General features: G+C 40.3%; 1 protein-coding gene across 1 annotated transcript in view; it reads right to left on the bottom strand.

Moving 5' to 3' along the window:
* Window positions 1-12,070, bottom strand: part of Ryr3 (ryanodine receptor 3) — a 369,298-nt gene extending 357,228 nt beyond the window's left edge. Inside the window, exons 1-2 of the mRNA XM_087910876.1 lie at window positions 12,002-12,070; window positions 9,476-9,595 (exon numbers count right to left, since the gene is read on the bottom strand). Coding sequence (XP_087767002.1) covers window positions 9,476-9,595; window positions 12,002-12,070 — 189 coding nt within the window. The remainder of the gene's footprint in view (window positions 1-9,475; window positions 9,596-12,001) is intronic.
* Window positions 12,071-27,118: the final 15,048 nt, after the last annotated feature.

The following is a 27,118-nucleotide window of genomic DNA, read 5'->3' as shown; positions in this document are numbered from 1 at the left end:
CAAAGTACTAAACGACCAAGGATAAATATGACTATTTGGTAAGAAAATTATTAATTTAATTCACCAATAAACACACAAAAATTATATATCATATTAAAATGTATATATTATATAAAATTATATTATATATTTTTTATTTTAGCCATATATATATATATATATATATATATATATGGCTAAAATAAAAGATACAGAACTTCTGAAGGAAGGCAAAACACTAATTTAGGTTTTCACAGTGCCTTGCAGTAATTTCAGAACAATATGATCAAATTCAGTATTGATATGCCAATATTTAAACAAAGGGTGAGCCAACTTGACGTTCATATGACACTTTGTCCAACAGCTTCAGAATACAGTTGGGTAAGTGCCCATGGGATAGTCACCAAAACACACAATATATCAAGCTAAAATGAGTCCCAATAAAATGCAAAGATTGAATAGCTACATAATAAGTTTTCTGAGTACATTGGGATGAGGAAACAGTATCAATTAAAACTCATATCCCACCAAATCATTTTGTTCTTTAAAAATGTCTTTTCTTTGAAATTCTGGTAAAATTCTGTACTGAAATCATCTGGTCTTAAGATATTTTTGTTTGTTTGTTTGGGAGACTTGTAATGACTGTTTCTATTTCCTTAGGGATTATAGGTCTATTTAAATTATCTGGTCTTGATTTAATTTTGGTAAGTGGTATCTCTCCAGAAAACTGTCCAATTCTTTTATATTTTCCAGTTTTGTGGAGTACAGGCCTTGAAGTATGTCCTAATGATTCTCTGCATTTCCTCAGTGTCTGTTGTTATTTCTCCTTTTTAATTTCTGATTTTGATAATTTGGATATTCTCTCTCTGCCTTTTGAGTTGTTTGGATAAGGGGTTGTCTATTCTGTTGATTTTGTTAAAGAACCAACTCTTGGAATACCAATACTCCTGAGATTTTTCCAAATAATAGAAACAGAAGGAAAATGGGCAAATTCTTTTTTCTGAGGCTACAGTTACCTTGATACACAAACCATACAGAGATGCAACAAAGAAAGAGAATTACAGATAAATCTCCTTCATAAATATTGATGAAAATACTCAGTAAAATACTGGCAACCCAAATACAAGACCACATAAAAAAAAATCATCCATCATGATCAAGTAGGCTTCATCCCAGAGATGCAGGAATAGTTCAACATACAAAAATTTGTCAATGTAACCTATCATATAAACAAACTGAGAAGAAAAAACCCACATGATCATCTCAGTGAATATTGAAAATGCCTTTGACAAAATCCAACACCCCTTTTTGATAAAGGTCTTGGAGAGATCAGGGATACAAGGAACATACCAAAACATAATAAAAGCATTATACAACAATACCAGAAAATGGAAATATTTCCATGATCTTGGATAGGTAGGATTAACACAGTAAAAATGGCAATCTTACTAAAAGCAATTTACAGATTTAATGCAATCTGCATCAAAATCCTAATACAATTCTTCACAGACCTTGAAAGAACAATACTCACATTCATATGGAAAAACAAAAAACCCAGGAAAGTCAAAACAATTTTGTATAATAAAGGAATTTTCAGAGGTATCCTCATCCCTGACTTCAAGCCTTACTATAGAGCTATAATAATAAAAATAGTTTTGTATTAGCATAAAAACAGACCCATAGATTAATGGAGTCAAATCAAAGACCCTAACATAAATCTACACACATATTAACACCTGATTTTTGACAAAGAAGTAAAAAATATACAATGGAATAAAAGAAAGCATCTTCAACAAATGGTGCTGGCATAACTGGATTGCAGCATATAAAAGAATGCAAATAGATCCATAACTATTGCCCTGCACAAAACTCAAGTTTAAGTGGATCAAAATCCTCAACGTAAACCCAGTTACATTGAAGCTGACAGAAGAGAAAGTGGAAAGTATCTCTGAACATATTGGTACAGGAGACAACTTCCTGAATATAACATTAGTAGCACAGACACTAATATAGAAAATTAGTAAGTGGGACCTCCTGAAACTGAAAAGCTTCTATAAGGCAAAGGATACTGTCAATAAGACAAAACAGCAGCCTACAGTATAGGAAAAGATCTTCACTAACCTCTCATCTGAGAGAAGGTTGATCTCCAAAATACACAAAAAACTCAAGAAGCTAGACATCAAAATACCAAATAATTCTTTTTTTTTCAAAAAAAAGGTGGCACAGATTTGAACAGAGAATTCTCAAAAAAAAAGAATCTCAAATGGCCAAGATAGATTTAAAGAATTGTTCACCATCCTTAGCTATCAGGAACATTCAAATCAAAATGACTCTGAGATACCATCATATACCTGTCAGAATGGCTAAGTTAAAAACGCTAATGATGTCTGTATCTGTATATCTCCCTATTTAGAGAGCCTATATGAAAGAAATGTGATGATATTTATATTTTTATAAGATTATTTTCAATTGATTTTTATTGAGCTCTATATTTGTCTTCTTACGGCACTTAACATAATCTCTTTTTTCCTACAGATGTCACAGCTTCAATTTTCCTCATCAAAGGATAAAATTCTATTGTGTATATGTACCACATTTTCTTTATTCACCCATCTGCTGATAGACATTTGAACTAGTTCCATTTCCTTGTGATCTCAAAGAATACAGCAATAAACATGAAAGTCCAATTATCTCTATGATGAAACTTAAGAGTCCTGTGTATATATGTCCAGGATGGTGTATCTGAGTCATATGACAGCTGTATTCGTCCTAATTTTAGGAACTTCTACACTGACTTTGTACCAGCAGTATGGAAAGATCCCTCTTTCCCATGAGACACTTACAGCTAAAAATTGAGGAGGCAGGGGCAGAAAGAAGTAGCCATTTGCCCCAGCCCAAGAGCTAGTAAGCAGTGAATTAGAATTTTCAGCCCAGATCATTTGGTTCTAGTATTATGTTCACTTGCTGGTGTAGGAGTTCCTTCTGTTTATGTGGTACTTTCATTGGCTAATGAATCAAGAAACTGCCTAGTTGGTAGGGCAGAACTTAGGTAGGCAGAGAAAGCAGAACTGGGAGGAAGAAGGGCAGAGTCAGGGAAGCCACGGATCCTCTGCCTGAGATGGACGCTGGTTAGAATCTCCAGTAAGCCACTGCCACGTGTTGATACACAGATTAATGGAGATGGGTTAAACTAATATGTAAGAGTTAGCCAATAAGCAGTTAGAGCTAATGGCCAAGCAGTATTTTAATTAATATAGTTTCTGTGTGGTTATTTTGGTGTAAGCTAGCTGGGCGGCCGGGACAAACAAGGGGCCTCTCCTTACAACAACTTACCATGATGCTTGGTGAAATCCTTGCTTTCTGAGCTTATCGACTGGTGGAAAACAGACGACAGAACAAGTAGACTAGATAACTCAATGTGGTAGATATTTGGAACTCCCCCTCACCCACATACACATGCACATATCACCATTTCTATGTCTGTATCCTAATACAGAGACACCTGACAATTTTTCTTATTTCCCTTTATAGGTTTCATTTGAAGAAAATATACCACCATTACATTTGCACCGAAAATGTTAGCAATAAAAAAAATTTAACATTGTTTTTTGTGCTTTTCCACAGTCTTTGCACATTAACAGGTCTTTCTTTATTACAGGAACATACATGTTTCTAAATTTGGAATGCCAGAAATTCATAGGGCAGATGTAGAATGGCTGTAGGAGGGGGTATGGAGGTATGCCTAGGTGTTCTTGACATCTATATACAATGAACAGCAATGCAGGTTCTTCTTTATCCTTAGGTAACTTGGATCTTGATATTCTTTATTTTTTAATACTGTAGAAATTAGACAATGATTTAAATTTAGAAATTTGGGATGAATAATCTTTAGGAAGTCACTGAACTCCATATAAATTTATATACTTGCTTTTCTTTGGTGGAATAATGATTTGCAGAGTTGTAAAGATTAAGCAGTTGACATCACTTCAGTAAGTGGGATCATTTCCGCACAGGATGCCTGATTACTATTAGAAAAAATCAAAATCTCCACTCATAAGGCGCTTAAGATTACATGACAAGAGAGTTTTATGATAATACACATACTCATTTGATGTTTCATAAACTCTTAGGGCCACTGAGAATATTACAGAAACATAAGTAATAATTCAAAGACAGTATACAGCTTCAGGCTGCACCTCTGACTACAGATTTTTCATAATTTATTTCTTAGCAGTAAATAGAAAAATATCTTTCAAAGCTAATGATTAGTAAAATGATGGAAAACAATGTTAGCTTTGGCTGAGCATTGTATCTTAGTTTGAATCATCTACATAATAATCTCTGCCCAACAGCTTGGTTTTTGGGTCTTGAGAGTGTATACAACTTTCAGGAATGACTGCATTCTCTTCTGTTTTGTTCTGTTCCATTCCATTCTGTTCTATTTTTACCTCCATAAACAAGAAGTAAAACCAATACCAATAATCAAAATTATTCACAATTTTCATTTAAAAATTAGATGCCAATGGTAAGCTTTCATTTAAATTCATTGTAGTCAGTGAGGTAATGAGTACTCGTCTACCAAGCAAGTGGAAGCCCTCTTTTATATATCGAAAGCCCAAGTTATCAAGAGACATGCTATTGAATTCTGAGAGTGCATTGTTAAGTTGCTTCAATACCACTAATTTTAGTTTTCTAATCAAAAAAATCAGTAAAATAAAGGTTCCCACATTTGGAACAAAGGTTCCAAATTACAATATTTTTGATAGTATTTTACTAAGGCTTGTAGGATCTCGGAGCAGGTTTCTGGAGAGGTGTTGGAAAAAAGGAGTTAAGAGTCTAGACAAATCTGAAAAGAGGATAATATTTGTATAATTGTTGCCAGTGAATTACTGTAGGGAATCTATTCTCAATCATTTGACCCTGAGGTAACCTCTAGTTATGTTCCTGCGGCAATCTGATAAAGCTGGTGTGCCAGGGGAACTCCTTTTATGGAAGTGATCCCAATTGACAGACTGCATCTGGACTGTGAAGATGATCAAGATCTCTTGTTAGCGATGCCCATTAAGTGTGTGGAGTTGCTACAAGATATATTGGCTCCTGTGACAGTCAGGCTTTAAACCACTGTAGCGCTCTCCTGCCATGAACCTCCTCTCTTGCATCCTGAACAGTCACCCGGGGTGGGTTATGCTATTGCTTGAACTGCATTGCTACAAGGGTATCTACAGAAAAGTAGTGACTGACAGTCCCAAGATGGCAGGCCGCGATTCTGGTCCTATGTCCTTCTGAGAAAAGAGTCAAAGTGTCTTATAAGATTGAATGTTAAGCAGTATCAAAGATTATCCCTCAAGAGCCCTATGGAACCAAGTTGATACAATATGGCATGAAGGATTAGAAAAAAAATCACTAAAATCCTAGTGCCAAAGAAAACAAACTTTACTTTAAAATCACAGTAAATAAAACATTTGCTATTATTGAGAAAATAAAAAACCAAACATTTCCTTTTCTTTTTTCCTGATTTCTGCTTATGGTTCTGAGTCATCCCTATAAGCAAGTTCTCTTTAATTCCTGGACCTGTGCTTATTTGAAAGGGCAGCTAAGTGGCTATGCTTCTATCTATCAAAACCAGCAGATTTGGAGCCCATCACAGCAATGGCACGCAGGCATCAGTCACGAAAGCTCTCCTGGATGTTAGGTGAGTCTCACATCTGCGTCATGTGCTGAGAGTCTCACATTTGTGTTCCTTCTTTTCCTACCCTCTCCCTCTTTGCTTCCACAAGTTCTCTCGTCTTTCAGAACTCACACACTGAGGCTGTCTTCTGAATAGCCTCTCTCAGTTCTTCTCTCTCTGAAGTGTTTCTTTCCTCCAGAGTTCATCTCAGTTTTATCCCTCTCAGTGTCAACTGACTCAAAATATCCTGGGCTAGCAATCCTCAAGGGCCCTGGCTGACTCGTAGGTGGCAGATGAGAATTGTGTTTGATGTCTGTGCTTCATGTTCAGTGCCATTCTGGGGAGCACAGCCTCTCACCTGGCTGCATGACCTACATTATCTTTCAAGAACTTTAAAACAGCAGAAGTGTTTGGGAGACGAGGTGGCAGGGATAAGAGGGCCAAATGAGTGAAAAGAAGAGGGAGAGGTAGACAGAAAGGTATTCATAGTCATATTTGATTTCAGGACAGAATGAAGTTCCTAGAAAATGGGGTCATCTCTCAGGTTACTCTCCAGAATGGTGGTAGGAAATTCTGAATGCCCACTCTCTCTTTTCTACGAACTTGTCCTGTTTCTCCCCACCCAGAAAAACTCAGTGAGTATTTCCCTCATATTCCCTCATGCTACATACATAAGACACACAATGATAGTGGAAATGTCACTGTTACAAGTGAGGCGTCCTTGAAGGAAAACTGTTCCCATGCATTATTCGTGCCCCTAGACACTGTGAATTCTGAGCCTGAATAATTATTCTAGGAAGCTAAACCAATAAAACCACATATAGGATTTAAAAACACCTGTGAAGATTACTTGACATTTGATAAGAGGTTGAACTATTAAAGACAAACACATAAAGCATGCGCTGTGGGTTCAGATGAGCATATGGCAGGGAGGAGTTTGAGAAGACTTTTGACAGGAGAGGGATGCGCAATATGCTGTATCTCGGTGATTCTTCAGTCATTATCTCAAATATAGAAATAAATCAAGATAAGAATAATCATTTAGTCACATGGGAGCTAGGGAGGGTGTTTTCTTACCTCCAAATGCATTACTGAGTGATCTAGTCAGTTTTCTATCCGGAGGATACAAGCATTCTTAGGTCACAAAGTGTGGTTTTCCCCACTTATCTGACTTAGGTTTGATTATTTTAAATATCATCACATTTACAGGAGCAGAGAATTATGAAAATTCATAATTAAATAAATTTTAGTCTAAGACTTTAACTGATTTTGCAAGACCCACGGCTAATCCACAATCTTTCTTTCTGCCACACAAAACCAGGCTTTGTGCTTTCAAAGGGTCAACAATGCTGAGGTGAAATGTACCCCAACCCTCATGTTTAACCCTTGGTCCAGAGCTGATCCTGGTGGAGCTCGTTGGGGAGGTTGAGGAGCCTTTAGAAGGTGGAGCCGTGCTAGATGAAGGACATGGCTGTGGCAGCTTTTGAGAGTCGCAGCTTTGCCTTGGCTCTAGTTAGCGCTCTGCTTTGTGTTTATGACTGAAGATATGACCACTCAGCTTCCCGCTCCTGCTGCCACGCCAGCTGTTTGCTGCATGCATCCTGACCACGACAGACTCTTCCCTCTCTGGAGCCTTAAGCCAACAAACTCTTCCACAACTGCTCTCTGTCCTGGTATTTGATTTAGCAACAGAAAAAAAAAAAACTAACATAAATGCTATTCTTGGCATTGTTTTCAACTCCAGCTACTGTTCAATGAGTTAAGTACTTCGTATTTTGTGCATACTGTTGCTCTTGAATTTCTGTGGTTCCTCTGAATGATAGTTATTCTCACGCTATAGGTGAAGACACTTATTTCCAATTAAGCGTCTTATTGAATACAAAGTCATGATAACAATGACTGTGTTATTATAGTAGACAGTGTAAGAATGAGGGACTGAACAAGTAGTAAACCGTTTCATCTTGAGAACATCTTATAAGGTAAGGAACAGTGAGACTCCTAGTAAATTGATGAGAAAACGCAACTCAGAGAGATCAGATTGGATTGACTAGCCAGTGGTGGAGACAGGATTCAAACTCTGTATGCCAATCACAGCCTGTTTGCAGAATCACTGTCATACTCCCCACCACACACAGTGGAAGAATTGCTCTGTCACTCGTCAACACTCTTGGTACCACACCACATTGCATCCAATTTGGAAGAAGGAAAATAAAACTGCAAAGTTGAGTGACTGACCTGTTTGTGATCACATGACAAGCTCATGATCGACAATCATTATCTTGGCTTCTATTTTGATTATCTTCCCATTATGATCGACAATTATTATCTTGGCTTCTATTTTGATTATCTTCACATTATTTCCAACTAGTGGGAATAAACACATCTCTTTCTAAGAACATAAGCAAGCGCGAGAAAGTCTCAGGGAAATTGAGTTCAAGAACTGTGAAAAGATGATAATCCCCTTTACCTCTTTTTTCTGCCATTTATCTTAATGGACTCTGCCCTGTAGATGCTGGCCAATGTCTGTCCTCAGAAAACAACAACTGACATGTGGAGCTGGCAAAGCACTGATGTGAACAAGGAGCTCTGAGAGATAGACCCGTTAATCCTGTGTTCCTGGTCTTCCAGAATTTGGCCAAATTTAAAGTGTGCCCATTTTGTGTATGTCCATGTGAAAAGCGACAAGCTGGTAGGTGGGTAAACCATTTTTTTAAATTAAAAAAAGATCCTGTGAGAAAAACTGACCTTAGGAGATATAAAAACAGATTACGTGTTAACTTAGCTAGCTCACAGTACAGTCATTTAATCAAAAATATTTTTGCTTTTATTTTTCTGTGCTCAGGCAAGGGACTCATGGATTCCATCAGAGGACGATTTGCAAGAACCGGTTCTGTCCTTCCCACCATATGAGTCGTGGGACTGGAACTCGGGTTGTCAGGTCTAATGGCAGGAACCTTTGCTCCCTGGCCCATCTAATCAAGTGACGTGGTCGTTTTATAGCTGGAATGAACATCTGTAGTCAGTTAACTTTAACTTAAGGTCATTGGCTATGCCTCACTCACTGCCCTTGGGGCTTCCCAGAGAAGAGCCTCTGTTGCTACAGCCTGGAGACTCACCAGATCCCAGAATCCCATGGAATGTGAATGATTTCTCTAAGCTAATCTCTAACTCCTCACCCATCTATTTGAGATTCTCACTTTATTGTTCTGGAGAACTCTGACCAGTACAGGTTTTGACAAGACTGAAATGTGCTTTCAAAATTCTGAGCATACAGGCATAGCTGGGACATGTTGCAGGGAAAGCTCAGCTCAATAGACATGAGATTACATGTCTCTATGCAGGCAAGGTATCAGAGCAAATGGCCCTCACTACTGTTGGGTCACAGCAGGCAGCTTCAACAATCTCAATCCAATCAAAACTGTGCTAACTGTAAACCACAGGCTCAAACAGCCGAGAGTCCCTGTAGCTATAAAATGACAGCTCAGAGTACAGAACAGGGACCCAGATTTCTAAGAATTAACAACATCAAAGGCAGCATACCAAGAGATCTCCAACCCAGGCAGCACTGGCAGCTCCAGGCTTCTCTGGTATTCTAGAGAACTCTGACAGATAAACACACCTCCCCTCTCTTATTTTTTATCAGCTCTGGGATCTGATGTCAGCGCTGCCTGTGCTGACGGAGGTATATTTTAAATCTGATCTTACCCTTGGAAAAACAAATGCATCATCTCACATTTCTCCTTTGTCACCCTCTCCAAGAAATGCTTACCCTGGATGATTACATGGGAAGCCAGCAGGAGAAGGTATGGGACAGGCCCTTGATCTCACCTTGGCTTCAGAGGTGGGCTCCAAGAAGCATAGGCGATTCCCAAGTCCCTCAGCTGCCAGGCAGAACTTCCGCTGCTCCTTGTGAATGTTTGCTATGCACTGGAGAACCACTTCATCCTCCTGCCCGGAGAAGAGACACAGAGTGTGAGGGTTGAGGGCGCCTCCTACCCACCTAGAATACATCATCCTATTTCTGTGTAACATTTACATATAATTAGTTAAAGTGCATGTTTAAGTTTGGATCTATTCCCCAAGATATGATACTATGTTAAAAAAAGTGAAATTCAAAATATTTCTGGTACTAAGCATGTTGATTAGATAAAAGATACTTAACCTGATCATGGAATACACACACACACACACACACACACACACACACACACACACACACACCATGCACTTCACTTCTGGCATGTACAATCTATATGAAGATAAAACTTCACAATCTGAGTGAATTTAAAAATAAGTCAAAGACATCTTTTCAAAAATGAAGGGCACGGTAGGATGTGATTGAAGGAAACAGAAAATACAGAAGCAATTAGAGTGGGCAAGATGAGTGGAGATAAAGTTCATGTTGGGTTGTGGAAGAGGAAGCAAGTATGTTTAATAAATGAAGTACACATATTGAAGATGAGAAATTAAAGATGGCGAAGGCCACAGAAAGTGAATTTTACATAGAAAATGAATTTTATAGGAAACAAAGGTTGACAGAAGTCTGGAGATCCAAACAGGAAAGAGGAGTTGAAGCCCAAGGAGAAAAACATGTCTGGATTCTCAAGCAGGACTTCCCCATAGATAGCATTCACCAAAGCAACCCTCCTGAAATTCCAGAGATTAATATGGCACTCTTCTTGCCAGTGGTTGTACAATGGATGCATACCTCCATTGACAATAATATAACATTTCATGCAGAATTCTCCCTCTGGTTGAAACATTTTCCTTTCCCATCCTCCATCCCTGCTCTTCCATATGGCAGTTATGGTCTCTCTTCCATACATTTCTCTTGACTTTGGAGTTCCAACGTCAGAAAGATTTTTAGGTGTAGCCAAAGAGAGTAGTGGTGTCGGAGGGCCTTCTGTCTATGTATTGCTTTTATTGGTTAATGAATAAAGAAACTGGCTTGGCCTGATAGGGTAGATCAGAGCTAGGCAGGGAAGACTAAACTGAATGCTGGAAGAAAGGAAGAGGAGTCAGAAAGAAGCCATGGAGCCTCCACTGAAGACAGACATGCTGAAACTTTGCTGGTAGGCCATGACCTTGTGGTGATACACAGATTAATGGAGGTGGGTTAAATTAAGATGTAAGAGTTAGCCAATAATCAGCTAGAGCTAATGGGCCAAGGAGTGACTTAATTAATATAGTTTCTGTGTTGTTATTTCTATTCTGGGTGGCTGGGACGAACAGGAAGCCCCCTCCAACAGAGTAGCGCCTCCATTTTGCCATTAGTTCCTTTATCTTTGTCTTTCCCTCAAGTCTCCTAGGTGCTCAGTTTCTCTCAGAGAGTTGGAAAGGCACATTAGATCAAGGTGAACTTTTTTACTCTGAGTCCATAATATGCAAGTTAATTGGAAAAAAAGTCTTCCCCTGCGGAAATGTGAGCACGATTACTAGTAGCCGATGTCTATAGAGATGTGGGGTGGTAACCTGAGATAGGTGAGGGGCTACAGGGCAGTGTGAATAGGCACAAGCTGGAGATGAATGCGGAGGAGACTCGGGGAAAGACGAGAGTTATGCTGCACCACTGAAATGTTACTGTCTAGTATCAAATCGAGTCTGTCATCAATTTATGACACCGAACAGTGAAGTCAGACTTTATGATCCTCATTTTTACTGAGTGGAAAGAAAAACACTTCAGAATATCACTGCTATTTAAATATGGGCTCAGTGAAATCTCTAGAGAGAATGAAAATTTCCCCCAGGTGGCTTTTCCCTCTTGACTGTATATAAGCCAGAAGTGGTGTGATCTTTCTGAAGGACACTGGCAGCGGGGGAATGGACTCAGTTGTCAAAATGACTAAGAGGTTACTTGCATTGGGAAGAAGGGGTCATAGAAGTTAAACGCTCTGTAATATAGGAGATGGTCTTTCAAGAGCCTAATGCTTTCATGAAAAATGCTAATTACAGCCTGCACTGAAAACATAGTTAACTATCTCCTATCTACATACATTTTACTGGTATAAAACAAACAATCCCCAAATAGGTATCTGAAAAATGTAGCAAAGTGGTTATAGAGCAGATTTTTCATAAGCAGTAAAATTAGGCAAATCTACTCTTTCAATTTTGGCCTTCAGGGGCTTCCCTTACAATATCCCATTTTTCATTCCTTTTCATTCTAATGTATATAAATCACTGTAATTTGACCTTGTTCTGGTTGCTTTAGGGTCTCTTGGTCCTCTGAAATTCTTCCTCCTACATACATGCCCACACATTCTTGTAACACAGGATGCCAAGAAAGTAATGGATTAAACAAATCCAACCTGAATAACCGTTTGGCTAAATACCCAGTTGCTGAAAACGCAGTCTTACACCCAACAATGCCCAGGCGAGCAGTGTGGGTGACTTGCAGATGCGCGTGGGACTTCCAGCCACCGTCATACTTCACTCTTTTCCGTTCTGCCTAGAGCCATATGCTCAGTGCTGACCTGGCTGTGGACAACAGCTGGTGCTGCCGCCTGCACCTGCTTGTGAAACTCCACACAACAGCCATTATCTCCGTAGACTTTGCACAGACAGACATCTGAAGCCATCAAGTGCTCGGTGCTCAAACCTTGCACTGAATTCCACTTTGAACAATGGTATGAGCCACTTCTTTTACTAATAAAACACAGACCAGAAATCCCTCCGGTTGCCAGCCTTTCCTAATTTATCCAATTCCTGCACTCTTCCCTTCACTAACTTGTCTCTCTTTCACTGTTGCATTGCTCTGCCTCGTATCCAGATACCACCCAAGGATATCATTTATAAAGAAATCTCCTTACTTGGATACTGCACATTTTTTTTTGCATCTTGCCTCCAGCACCCCAGACGCTTGTATTCTTCTCACACACCCCAATGCCAACTTCAGACCATTGCTCTCCAACTCATGTGCAAAAGTCTTTCCACTTGGGGGAACATGACTGCCACCTTCTAAAGCATCTTTGGCAACCTGCCGGCATCCTAGTCACTTCTCCCATCGTTTATCTGGCTTTTAAGGGCCATCAGAAAACGCAACAAAGTTATTTGCATGAGTTCAGCATACAGTTATTGACTCCCTTCCAATGACATAGCATTCTGGTAGGCTACTCTGGATATACAAAGTTTTATGAGGCAAGATCCATTAATGCTGTAATAATGGAACTGAGGGTGAAAGGTCAGCATGTGGGATTTTCCTACTTCACTTTAGCTGTCATCCCAAGACACTTTAAAATTTGTGTGCATAATGAGTCTGAAGTGACACAGGGACCTAATTATTTCTACTGCGCTTTAGTCAGACACTATCATAAACTTTTCTGGCCACAGTTGAGAATGATCCACTTCTAAAATCCAAAGCTAGTTAATTCCATTCTGAGAACCCAATCGTCTCTCCCTTTGCTGGTTTGTTTTGTGTTCACTTTCTTGTTCTCTTCCTTCCAAGTCTTGTTCAACTTGATCAAGACTGTAAGTTTTTAGAAAACACCCCCAGCCAGTTATTTCATCTACCTCAGGAAAGAGAGGTTTTTTTTTATATAGAAAAATAACTCAGATTATATGTCAGCATAAATTTATAGGATTTCCTAGTAACATATTTTCAACTTTGTTTTCACTGGAACAAAACTATAAATTTTTCTTCTTTGAATGAGGGGTAAGAATTAAAACAGATACCATTCAGGCAAGAACAAATAACCACACCTATTGTTTCCAAGAAAGGAAAACAAGGGAGAGAGGAACAAGTGCTTTTGATGTCATCAGCAATGGTGGAGTCAGACAATAAGATCTTTATGACCCACACTCTTTCCTTATGTGTGAGAGCTGTGACTCAACTCATTATGTCCCCAGGACACAGAATTTTTAGGACCATGAGAATGGTCCCTGTCTTCTCTCAAACAAGTCCAACTCTGGCTCTTCTAGTTCCCCACATGTGAGCTCTAGCTTCGCCTCTCCCTCATTCCAACTGCCTCGTCTTCCAGACAAATCAAGCCCAGAGAGTCTTTAAGATATTATTGTCAAATGCTATCCATTCTCATATTTCACTCTATTCTGGCTATTCTGACTTTCTTCCAGGAACTTCTCATCTCTACATCCTCTGACTCCTTCCCTAAAGACAAGGATTGCTCACAGAGTGGAGCCCGTTATCATCTTCCTTTGAATTTCTCAACCACCCCCAAGCTTTCAGCTTTACTCCTCAGAATGTGCTATGTGACTTATATCTTCACCGTGTGGGACATCTTTGTCATCACCGCCCATAGTCCAGGGACTATTGTAGAAGAGGGGGCATAAAAATTGTAAGAGCTAGTGCTCTGGGAGGGCAGAGAAAGACAGTCTCTTTGTGACCTGATACTATTTCAGTACTCATGAACTCACAGAAGCTGTAGCTGCCTGAACAAGAATCACACAAAATCAACCCACTCAACATCCCAGCATGGAATAGTAAGGGGTTCATGAACCCCTATCCCTAACTGAGGAGTTACGGACAGTTAGTGGGTGACTTCTGGGGCAGGGGAGTCAGTTTTCTCTAAGGGTGTGGCCCATAGTCAGTTAACCATAGTTCAGTGGATGACCTTACACTCAGAGGTATAAGAGGAAACACAAATTAGACTCAGTGGGTTTTTCAAAAAACATAAGGATACAAAGTGGGAGAATCTGGGGGAAGGGAGGGGCGCTGAAGATGGTAAAATTACATTATGGTGCACAGCTCATGGGTAACTCTCAGTTTAATCCTAAGTAGCAAAGAGAAAATGACAAAAGGGTACCCAAAAGTCAATGTTATCCATTATACATAGTTTATAATAGACACTATGCACTGCCAGAAGATAGTTTCATCCTTATAAGGCATTTGTTAGTGTGTTTTGTAATGTTTTATAATAGAGACTATGCACTACCAGAAAATAGTTCTGCCCTTATGAGGCATTTGTTCGAATGTTTTGTATATGATAAACAGGTCAATAACAGAGAGGTGAAATGAGTTGCCTAGTTACTTCATCTTGTAAATGGCAGACTCAAACTTTAAAAGAGTCACCCTAGTGTGATGCCACACTGGATCTTGGCCACTAGAGACTGACTTTAGCAATACATCCGACTTCATGTTTGTCTGTCTCTAAGTATCACAATGATGGAACTGATAAAAATAGAAAGATTTCAGTCATTTATTACAGTCAAACAACGGTCAATAAAATCAGAGTACATGTGTCAGAGAGCTCAAAGCCAGTAAAAAAAAAAAAGTCCCTATGTCCAATGAGTACAACTCTGGAAAGAGTGACTATCAGCCTCAAACCTTCATTAAAGGTAAACATGATGAACGCTCAGGGTGAATTACATGTCAGCATCCCTTCAAGCTATGAAGCTCACATGCACCAGCTATTCACGTCACGCTCAGCTGGTGGTAGTATTGAGTGACTGTCCCTGAACAAGGACAATCTCTAGAGTTCACATCATCACTGGTCTTCTCTGACCAAGTAATCATCTCTCCAAAAGTCTCAGAACTTGAAAATGATGGGGCTTAGCTGTCCTATCTCCCCAGCTTCTCTCTGGCCTCCCGGCTTGAAGCTCAAGGATGGAGACAATAGAGTGTCACATTTTCCATCTAGGGGCTAATGGCAGGCACTTAGGTTATCTTTCCCTCTGGGTCACTGTGAAAGAATGTTCTGGGATGAAACAAAATAGCTGGCAGACCTCTTTCAGGTAGCTCATCAGATGGCTGATGACAGCCCTATAGTTAGATGTGTGCATCACCAGGACTGAGAGGCTTGTGAGCAGTGACATGTGAGACGAAGCATGGCCCAGCAAATCTCGTGATTCACATCTAAGGGAGCTAAGACTGCAAAGACAAATTCATGACATTGATTGCCTTGGAAGGGAAGGTGTGCCCTCCCCAGTTTTCTTGAACATCGAGCTTTGTTTTACAGAACTGAGAATGTTATTGCTGCCGGTTAAGTTCACGCACAGACATGTGTGAAACCATGCAGAGTTTTGCCAACAGTATCTCTTACATGAGTACTAAGTGGCAGTTTTGGAATTAGACCATCCCATGGGTTGTCCTACAGGGACTAATGAGCAGGTTCTTCTGTGTTCTATTTGCCTCATTTCATTCTAATATCTTTGGCAAAGAACCATTCATATGCCTGGGAATTCACAGTGCCTAACAGAGCACAGGGCACTACACAGAAAAGCACAAACATTGTGAAGTCAGTAAGAAAACTGTGTGTTCTGGAATGACTGGCCATGTTTATGCCATATTTTTATGCATAATTTTGCTTAATAAAGATCCCTCTGAAAAGCTTTAAGATACTGTTTTCTCCCATAGTAGAGTGGTGAGACTTTCAGTTTTTCTTAAGACCCCTTTACAAGTTATGAAGCAGACATTGCAGACTGGAGAGGGATTACCAGTTCAGTGTTCCACTCTCCAAGGCTAAGAGACAACATTTAAAATACTCCCAGTGGCAACATTGGAAAGTTTTGCCATTGCTCCGTCTGCTTTGGTTCTGGTTTTAGTACCCCTTTGGTATTGATTTAATGTTTTAGAATCTGTCCAAAGTTGGGGATGACTACCCATCTCTGATTCCTTACTACCCCTGAACTGCTGCAAACTACAATAAAGATGCAAATTTCGGGCGACAGCAGACAACACTGATACAGTTTCTCTCTTTAGAACTTCGCTCATATGGCTTAGGCAATACCTTTATTTCTTCCTTCTATCCAAGGGTCGCTCCTTATAGTCTCTTTGACGAGCTTCTCAATATTCTCTTCTCTAACTCTAATGCAGTGCTTCAAAAACTCGTCCTAGGAGTGCTTTTCTTTCTACGAAGTCTCCTTCTTGGTAATATTATAATCCATTGAGTCCATATAATGTTACAAGTAACATTATGTATGTTTTCAGGGATGAATGCCATTGAACAACCACTGGTGTGCTCTTCCCTGGGGAGGACCACCTCTCCTGCTCCCAGCTTTAACCAGTTTCTTGTAGTTCTTTGTGTAAGGTTGAGACCTTGGGAGCCTTTTCTCATCTACGTTTGTGTGTTTGTTGGTATCCCCTTTATTTTTTTTCTTATTGTGACTCTTCTCCTTCACCAGGTCACATGAAGGTATCTGCTAGTTTATCCAGAAGTCAACACTGAAAACTGGAATAGTTCTTTATCTCTCAGTCAAAACACAAGAGATTAATAACCACATCTATTACCCGAACATACTACTTTGGCTTCTTTCTTGGCTTTCTTGCTTTAGACACACTATCCACAGGGAAAAACAAATAGGATAAATCTATAATATCACAGCAAGTCACAACATAGACTGTTTAACTTCAGAGGTAGTGAAGGTCAATGGCATAAAGCCATGACAGAAAAATTTTGGCCTCTGGATCTAACATTTCCTGACCGTAGTCTTTTAAAGAGGTGTGAAGAGGCCAATTTAACTTCATGGGTTCATATCATAAATGCATGTCTGCACTTTGTTTCATGCTAAGCACTGTGACCAGTGACTTTGTAGGCAGAAAAGTATCCAGCTTTGTACTGTGTCACTGTCCAGGGACACTGATAAAACTGTAATGACAGATGCCCTTGTGTGTTATTAGAGCCACTTATTCTGTTGGTTTCCTTAAGAGTTATCATTGGCTCCATGCTGAAGTGCAGTGCCTTTTTTTTTTTTTTGGTCATACTGTTTCTTCATAACACCCACCCACCTTCTAAGAGGTCTTCTAGCAGTGCGTATGCTATGGGGAATGGGCTACTGTGCATCCACTTTTATTTCTAGGAAATAATGCAGTTACTAAGATTCTTTCTGCTTATGGTGCTTCAAGGTACTTTTTGGTACTATTCTGGTACCTTTTGATAGAAAAAGACTATTGAGCCAGGTAGTGGTGGTACATGCCTTTAACCCTAGCACTTGGAAGGAAGAGGCAAGTGGATATCTGTGAGTTCAAGACCAGCATTTTAGGACAGGGTCCAAAACTACAAAAACAATCAAACAACCAAACAAAAAACCCAACCAACCAACAAACAAAAAGGCCAATGAAACAAATATCTCTAATTTGTGAGGCATTGCGAATACTGTGTGCATAATCTCACTAATCCATAGTCAGATTTAAAAGTTGAAAGAAAGAACAAAGCATCCAGCACTTTCCATACAAAATCTAGGAGCTGCGGATCACTGGCCTTTTCCAAAGGATACTTGCTGGCTAGTAGATTGTAATGAAATTTACGGGCTGACATTCAGATGGCTAAAACTTTGAAAACAGGTTGTTTGCAGGCAGGACTTGTTTTTATTATTTAATGATAGATGAAATCCTGTGAATTATCCTGTCCAGGATAAGTGTCTTTAAAAATCACCCACTTCTTCCAGTTCTATTCAGATATAAGGCATGTATGCCTCCCAGAAATACTTAAACCATTTGTAAGGTATCAGACTCTGTTTTGTGGTCAGAGACTTGGCAGCAAACGTGACAGCAAGGTACCCACTCTCGGAGCACTGACATTCTAAGAGAACAAATATCACATACATTGGTCCAAAGAGGCTTTGAATGGCAACAGTTTGCAGAGATGGTGACTCATTTGGGATTCAGAGGCACTGGAGTAAGTCAGAGACAGGAGCACAGGGACACTGGGTCTTCTCCTGTCTTATACCTCCTCTGCCCCAGCTGAGCCACTGTGAGTGCATGTTTCTCTTAAGAATTTACACCTCGATGCTGCAAGGTAGGATTTTGTTTTTAAATCTGCCCTTTCCAGATACTTTATGCTCAGAGGGGATTACAGCCTGTCCATCGGCATCTTGGCTGCTCATATGCCAAACAACTGGCCTGTGGGAAACATGAATAAAAATAATGGTTATGAGAAATAGTAGGTCAAAATGGTGGGTCAAATCTGAGTAAAAAGCTGTAGATTAAAAAATACCCCAAAGCAGGAATGCCATTCAGAATTACAAAACACATGTCATGAAGAAACAAAAGACCCACCTAACTGAGTGAAAGCCCATCTCTCCTGATAGGATTTCTCCTTAAACCAAAAGCAGGGCTCAGTGTTTGATTTCTAGGCTCTAGGCTGAAGTTCAGAGTTGAGGGTCATGTGAGACAACTTCCTGGCGTGAAGCCTACAAATCAGCAGTCTCCTCATATCACACACCAGCGAGCAAAGAGCAAGTCCAGAGGAGATGGACCAGCAAGAAGCTCAAATGAAATGAGTCCTTTCCAAGCATTATTCCAACATTTTGCATTTTTCAAATCCTGAAAACTCTCTTCAAAATAGTTACCTTGAGACCCATTCTATAGGGAAAGACACTTAGGGCTGAGCTCAGGTATGCCAAATGACTGTCTAGAATTGGATGGCTATTGCTTTTATTCCTTCATTATTTTTTATTGAGTATCCATTGATTGCCTATTACATGCTGTGCTCAGCTTGATCCATTGAATAAAAAAATGTTTCAAAGTTACTAAATGACTATTTAAATTCAGTTCTTTATAACTTCAAAGTCCAAATTCCTCTCACCATACCAAGGCTTCTTTGTCAAGAGTGTATTTCAAGTTCCTGTGTAATTGGTACTTTCCACACACTCAGTGATGCTGATCTTTTCAGTTTCTTCCATTGCTGTGGAGTAGGGGTGGTGCAGTGGTAGAGTCAAAGAGGTGTTGTTGAGTGGGCACAGTTTTGTTTTCTTGAATAACATACAAACAACCCAGCTTTCTAAATCCTTGTCAAATGAAAACACAACTTTCAATTCTATGGAGATTCTCTTTTCTTCACCACTCACTGTTGATCACAAGCCATGGCATAAAGTTTCTGGAATTTGTCTTAAGAATGGGCTCATACTGTATTCGGTGGATATCCTTGGGAGGTCTGCTCTTTTGTGAAGGGAAACAGGAGATTTGGGAGAGATGGGAGGGGAGGAACTGGGAGATGTGTAGGGAGGGGAAACTGAGGTTAGGATGTAATCTATGAGAAGAATAATAAAACTTTATATATGTACACATATATACTTATATACAAAAGACATTTATACATACACACACACACACACACACACACACACACACACATATATATATATATATATATATATATATATATATGAAAGTATAAGTTCACAATATATACCTGCCCTGCTGTAAAAGTCCTTAGAATTCTTGGCCAAATCTAAATCTAATAAAAAAAATCAATAAAACTAAAAGCATAGAAGACAGGGCTACTCAATTTTATTAACTATAATGCTTTGTTAGTTCTGTAAAAGACTGGAATTTCCCCCAAATTTCTGGTGTGGAAGGGAAAGAAGGACGAAAGCGATCCCATATTGATTCCTCTCTTTAAATACAACTATGTCTGACTGAACTCTTACTTATAATAATGACAACCTCAAACCTTGTTTGAGGGAGAATTTTTACTACAGCTGTAGAACAATCCCAGGAGATTTATGCAGTGTACAAATTAAGAGCAAAGACTCTAAAGGTTGTAGCCAAGATGCCCGCAGTTCAGGCTTGAATGGTACCTGCAAAAGCAGGTGACCATGACTTCATTATACTTCTTATCTATAGATACATGACCCCCTCCACAAAGTCTTGGGTTCAGGCTCGGCTCTCTCATTTCTAGAATCTTGGCCCTCCTGGGGTGAGCACATAGGCACTGCTGCACAGAAACAGGATGTTGCTCCCCCTCAGCCCTTCCCATGTGCTCATTCCAGCTCTAAGAAGCACAGAGTTCCCAGATTTGGCGACTATCCACACTGTTCCATCACTACAAGAACCATAAAAATACTCATATTTTGTACTACTTTGGGAAATTACAGTATCTTACACAACGATGCAAAAGAAAGCCCTAGATATCTAGGAGACCCTTGATTTACTTTGGTGAGGAAACACAGAAGATATAACTTTCGTATCCTACAGAAAAAGTTCATGGCAGTTTCTCATTTGATGATTCTACAGGATAAAGAATTAATCCAAGCCTTCTATAAAGCAGTTGAGCTCAACTCTATACCAACACAATAGTCACTTGAAACCCTTGAAGAAATCTAGTGTCCAAATGAATGGGAGTCTCTGGGGAGTCTGTGTTGAGGCCATAGTAAAGAACTCTCCTGCTGGTTGGTACACAGTGGAAAATATCAAGACATAAATGGCAGCTGGAATAGCAGGTATCGTGAAACAGATGTGGAGTCACAGTGACCAAGGAGTGAATTTTGGGTATAAAAGTCAAAAAGTGGATGAAAGATCAGTTATTGAACCATTTTTTCTTCAAGGAGGCCTCACACCCTTAGGTCACTCTTGAGCCTGGCTTGTAGTTCATCAAAAGCTATCCCATTAAGTAAATTGTTAAACAAAGGCTGATTCCTTTGTTCCTCTATCTTCAGGCCTCATGAAAATTCTTCCCTGGAGGCAGGGATTGGGTGGGAAGAGGATCTGACAGATTGAAGTGAATCATTAGGAGCAATTAACACCTCACTGACATTGCCAGAATTAGGGGATCATAAATTCACTCTAGGACAGAAGTTTAAAACAGAAACTTTGCTGTGTTAGGGTTTTCAGAGACACAGAACCAAGAGGAGATGCGCGCACACGGATTTATCACAAAACTAGTGTTTATGGAAGCCAAAAAGTCCTGTGCTATGATGGCCACAAGTGACAGGAGGACGAAAGCTGCTGCGATAAATCATGGAGTCTGAAGTCTGAAGATAAAGGAGTTCTGAAGTCTGAAGGTAGAAGACAGATGACCCAGCACAAGAAGACAGGATGGAGAAACACTCTCCCTCTACTCTTTGTTCTATCTGGGCCCTGTACCCACTGAATGATGTCTATCCACCCTACTACAGCATGGCTCTTTCTAACTATACCTCCTAATTCAATGCAAATCCCTTTTAAAAACACCCTGAGAAGTACTTCCAGAATTGTTTTATCTCCCTCTCAGATATCCCTGAATCTAGTAACCTAGAATAGGCACTGAACCATCACATTACCTGGCCCACCAACAAGTTGTCATTACACCTGGCTCTATCTACGTCTTGCAACTTACCATTTTTTCCAATTTATTTTCAATCTGCTCCACAATAACTGTGAATGATTTTTCTGGCAACTCCAAATGAGAGGAAGTAGAACTATTATCAATGATTAACATTCTATCCCTAAAGAAAACAAAGAGGTCTATAGCTAGGGACACTTAAGTCTCAAAACACTTAACTGAACTGTTCACACTTATAGAGAAACAGATTAAAGTCTGCTTCTGACAGCAACACATTTCTTTCTCAGTGACAGGAGCTAGAAGACCTCAATATGTTACTAAGTTAATATCCATCCACCTCAGATTTTCCTATACAGCAAAAAGGAAAGAAATTTTAGTCTTCCCTCTTAAAAGTGGGGGAAATACATGAACACTATTACACAGTGTTAACTGACATGTGTGACTTGTAAGTAAATGTATTTCTGGCAAGCTTTGTAATCATAGTTCATCTGCAGGTAGCTATTTATAAGCTCAACACATAAAAATGCTTCTTAGTATGCAATATACATGATCCAAAGGATCTGGAGCCTTTCTCAATATAGTTTTAGATGGTAAATTCCTGAGCCAGTTTGGAGGTGAGCATCAACATCCATTTCTTTCCTATAAATCAGGTCAATGATGGAAAATGGGTTTATCAGATAGTTGCCTCTAATTGTTGCTTTAGCTGTTTGTGATTGAAGCTAATCCCCAAAACTAGAGACGCTAACAGGAACAGCTAAAACAATGCTCATCTCTACCGGCAAAAGGTTCTCATGACCTCACATCTCTGTGGACATTCTGGGCAGTTAAACTTCCATTTCAAGACACGAGAAGGAAAAGTGGTCTATGGAAAAACCACAAGGAGTTTAGTGGGGAGCTAACAGGTTAGTGTAGTCATCAAACTCAAGCCTCTCAGTAGGTCAAGATAGAACTTGGAAGAGTTCTACGAGGGAAGAAATTCATGTACAAACTCACAAAGCTAATATGTAAAACATAACCCAGTGATGCATTGCATGGTTCAGTTTCTAATTAAAAACTCTCTCTTGGGAGTAGGGAAAATAGCTTGGTTGTAGAGGTCTTAGCTCAAAAGCATGAGAATCTGAGTTTGGTCCTCAGAGCCCACATGAAAATGCAGAGCATGATAATGCGCGCCTGTAATCCTGTTGCTGTGAAGGAAGAGAAAGAAGAGCCTTGGGCTTGCCGGCTGGCTGGCTAGCCTAGCCTAACTGGAAGTTCCCGGACAAAGAAAGACTGCCTCAAAGGATGTAGGCAGCATGCCTGGTAATGATATGTGATGTTTTTCTCACATCACAAAATATGTGATGATTTTCACACATACATGCACACATGTATATACTCATTCTACCCCTGCCCCATGAACACACACACACACACACACACACACACACACACACACACATACATGTACATTTTTTCTCTAAATTTGCTTGCTAGCTTTCCTGTTCAGCCTGCAATTTGTGTCTGTTAACTAGTTGATCCTCTTGGCAGTTTGTAAGATCAATTATTTAGGCTTCTTGGTAGCTATTTATACTGAAGAGCTCCAAATTCTAAGCAGGAAGGAAATTTATTATTCATCTCTCAGTATGGCAAGGGTTGATATATGGAAGGTGGTAACAACCTGTTATCTGCCAAGGTCAGAGTGAGCCAGAATAATCCAAAAATTTAGTAGAAGAGATTGAAACGAGATATGAGAAAGGACTTACTGAATGTGAGGGTTAAACACAACTATAAATTATCATGGCTCAGTCACATTTATTTGCATGGTGAACACACAGCTATCTTCTCTGGGATATTGGAAGTGCTGTGTGGTGAATATTCTGTGAGAAAACAAAACCATAGGCACACTGCTTTAAAATGGTTATACATGACCCTTGTAATCGGTTGCCGAATCTCGTGAGCCACACAGTGGAGCACCTGAGCTCTATGAAGCACAGACTACACATAAGCGTCCCTGTAACTCATTTAAACCAGGCATCCAGTGCAGATGAGTTGTGAAACCCTTGGCCGTTCTTTAACAAGGGTGATATTTTTGCCCATGATTTGTTCCTCCAATATCAACGCCAAGCAACCAGGATCCTCAGGCTCTGTCTCTTGTGACGACATAGCAAAGTCACACCTATGTGTTCAGTTATGTGTACCATCATCTGTTCCTCAGTCAAGGGCATGCACGGTATCTTATCCTGAGACACTGATTTTGATTTACTTGACTTTTGTGTGTGGCAAGGATGGTATGGATCTCTTCTGGACAAGCTCATTAGCATTGGAGGCAATGGACTAGCTGCCCATTGGCTCCTCGTGACATTCAACCTCTCACACTTACCAGTGAGAGTTATTGCTAGCCATCTCCTCAGTTACTTCCTCTCCTCAGCTAGCCCTCTCCTCACCTACTTCCTCTCCTCAGCTAGCCCTCTCCTCACCTACTTCCTCTCCTCAGCTAGCCCTCTCCTCACCTACTTCCTCTCCTCAGCTAGCCCTCTCCTCACCTACTTCCTCTCCTCAGCTAGCCCTCTCCTCACCTACTTCCTCTCCTCAGCTACTTCTTCTCCTCAGCTACTTCCTCTCCTCAGCTAGCCCTCTCCTCACCTACTTCTTCTCCTCAGCTAGCCCTCTCCTCAGCTACTTCCTCTCCTCAGCTAGCCCTCTCCTCAGCTTGTTCTCTTACATTATTGACCGACTAAACCCACCCAAGTCACTGGTCTCAACCCAGACCTCCTTACTTGTGACTCCTAACTCTCCCCTGAGCTCTCACCTGCTGTACCCCCTTGTGTTAAATATTGTGCATGCCCATCTGGACATCTAATTGCACATCAGTTGGAGAAACAGGCCAGGATTTCTACCTTTCTAGGGCTGTTCCATCTGCAGTTTCTCCACTGTGACAAGTGTAATCACTCACTTGTGATTACAGACATATAATCACAGACATAGGGAAATCTGGATGTCATCCACAGCTACTCTCTTTTACACATACAATTAGAATTCTTTTGACTTCTCTCTGCTCCATTCCACCATGGGAGTCTTAGTTGGGTGATATGGGGTTCCTCTCTGTATCCTGTGAATACCATTGGTTAATAAAGATGCTGCTTTGGGCCTATTGCAGTGCAGAGCAGGGCAAGGCAGAAGTTCCAAGCAGATAGAGGAAGAGAGAGTAGGCAGAGACAATGAGATGCCATGTAGCCACCAAAGGAGAAAGATATGAGCCGCCAGCTAGAACCTTGCCAGTAGGCAACGAGCCTCGTGATAAAACACAAAGTAATAGAAGTGAGTTAATTTAAGAACTAGCTAGAAATATGTTTAAGCTATTGGCTAAACAGTATTGCAAATAATACAGATTTCTATGTGATTATTTCGGGTCAGGGCAGCCAGGAATGAGCGAGCCACCTCACCCAACAGTTGGGCACTTAGGATGACAGTATTTCCATTCTGAGTCTAGTCTTCTGCTTCTTGTCTACCAATTCTCTGTGTTTCCAACATAGTGAAACCAGAATCGGAGATGCTTACTCCCCTGCTCAAAATTCTTGCCCACTTTCCCATATAACATTCAGATTTTATAGATGAAGTCCAAGTTCTTGGTTATCCCATTCCTTCTTTATTCTGTATAATCTCAGTTGATCTTTCTCTCACATCAAAATGTTCAACTTTAGCCCTGTGGAGCCACTTTCAATCTCTATTACCTCTGAGCCTTTACACACACAGTTCTGTTGGTCTGGCAGCTATAGCTCTATCACATTCCTTATTGTCTAACCCTTTTCATATACAATCTAACTTTAGAAGATCCACCATTGTGCTTCTGTATCTTCAACCACACACTATACTTGTGCTAGTCAACTTTCCATGTTTATATCAAAATACCTGAGATGATTTTTTTAATTTAAAGAGAAAAAACAGTTTGGATAATGCTTTCAGAGATTTAAGTACATGCTTAATAGATCTCATTGTTTTTGAACCGGTGGTGAGGTAGCATTTCACATAGTACATGGAAGAGGAAATTCCCCATCTCATGGGGCCAGCAAGCAGGGGTAGAAGAGGAAACAGAGAGAGAAAGGGAGAGGGAGAAGAAGAGGGGAGGAAGAAGGGAAAGGGAGGGAGGAAAGAAGGAAAGAGAGAGGGAGGGTGGGAAGGGAGGAAGAGAGGGAAGAAGAAGAAGGAGGAGGAGGAGGAGGAGAAGAGAGAGAGAGAGAGAGAGAGAGAGAGAGAGAGAGAGAGAGAGAGAGAGATCTAATACTCCCTTCAAGGACATGTTTCCAATTACCCAACTTCTGTCCACTAGGCTACCTCTCCTCCCAGTAGTGACAGGCTTGTGACCAAGCCTGCAAACTTTGAAAGACAATCTTCTGAGTCACAGCATTTGCTACCTTGTACTACTGTTCAACTTGCCTGGTTGTCTCCTAGTTGTGAAATATCTGAGTCTCTTACTCTTTTTGTGTAGCATAAGTCTACCTAAGTGTTAGAAGACTATATGGTTTGGCTTAGTTAGGCCAGGGCCTTATGTTTAAACTTAGCATGCTATAGCAAAGTTAAAGGTTAATTTACAGTGTTTGCTAGCCTGGACCACAACTGGGAAAGGTAAATGAAAAGAGAAGGCTGATGCTACCCATAATGTCACTTGAAAGCTATGCTTAGTTTAAAATCCTGGAAGGAAAAAGTATAACAGCCCTTCCAGGCTGATTTCTTCTGTTTGAGAATATTCTGTGGGCTGCAGCATCTCCTCTTCTGATGGCTCAGCATGAGGGCCATGTTTTGCCAGCACTCCGATATTTACAGAGTCGAGTGAAACCTGTATCTCCAGAAACCCCCAAACGTGAGACCATGGAATGTCTTCCTGTCTCAGAGAGAAAACTGTGTGTGTTGTTTGTATCTGAGTTATTGACATTCTTGAGGGACAAAGCCATTCCTCAAGTCTCAGCTGAAGAGAACTCAGCAACTCCCATTCTGACACAAGTCATTTACTTAGCCACAGATTCTAGGAAAAGACCCAGTGAAAGAGTATTGTCTTAGTTTCTTTTCCTGATGCTGTGATGAAACACTGACAAAGGCAACTTTAGGGAGAAAGTGTTCATTCTGGTCTTCCAGGGTCACAGTGGAGAAGTCAAGGTGGCCAGAGGCTTGGGGTCACTGTCACGGTCAGAAGACACAATGAATGCATGCTGCTTCCCAACTCTTTTTATCCCCTCTCACAGCCTACAATCCTAACCCAGGGAATAGCATAGGCACAGTGCAGTGTTTCTGCAGTCATACAGTTGAGATAACTGCCATTGATATGCCCACATTTCCATGTCCTAGGTGAGCCTAGAGTCTATTAAGTTGACAATTAACACCATCACAGGAAGGTTTGACTCGGATGTCCTCTGAACTAAACTGCTAAGCTTTTAGTCTGTTTGTCTGTCTATCTATCTATCTATCTACTTATCTATCTATCTATCTATCTATCTATCATCTATCTATCATCTATCTATCATGTGTGTGTGTGTGTGTGTGTGTGTGTGTGTGAGCATGTGAAGTC

Source organism: Myodes glareolus, chromosome 10 (assembly GCF_982192425.1).
Source record: "Myodes glareolus chromosome 10, mMyoGla1.1, whole genome shotgun sequence".
Lineage (NCBI taxonomy): Eukaryota > Metazoa > Chordata > Mammalia > Rodentia > Cricetidae > Myodes > Myodes glareolus.
The sequence above is the reverse complement of the archived record's forward strand: the minus strand, read 5'-3'. Positions and strand labels throughout refer to the sequence as shown.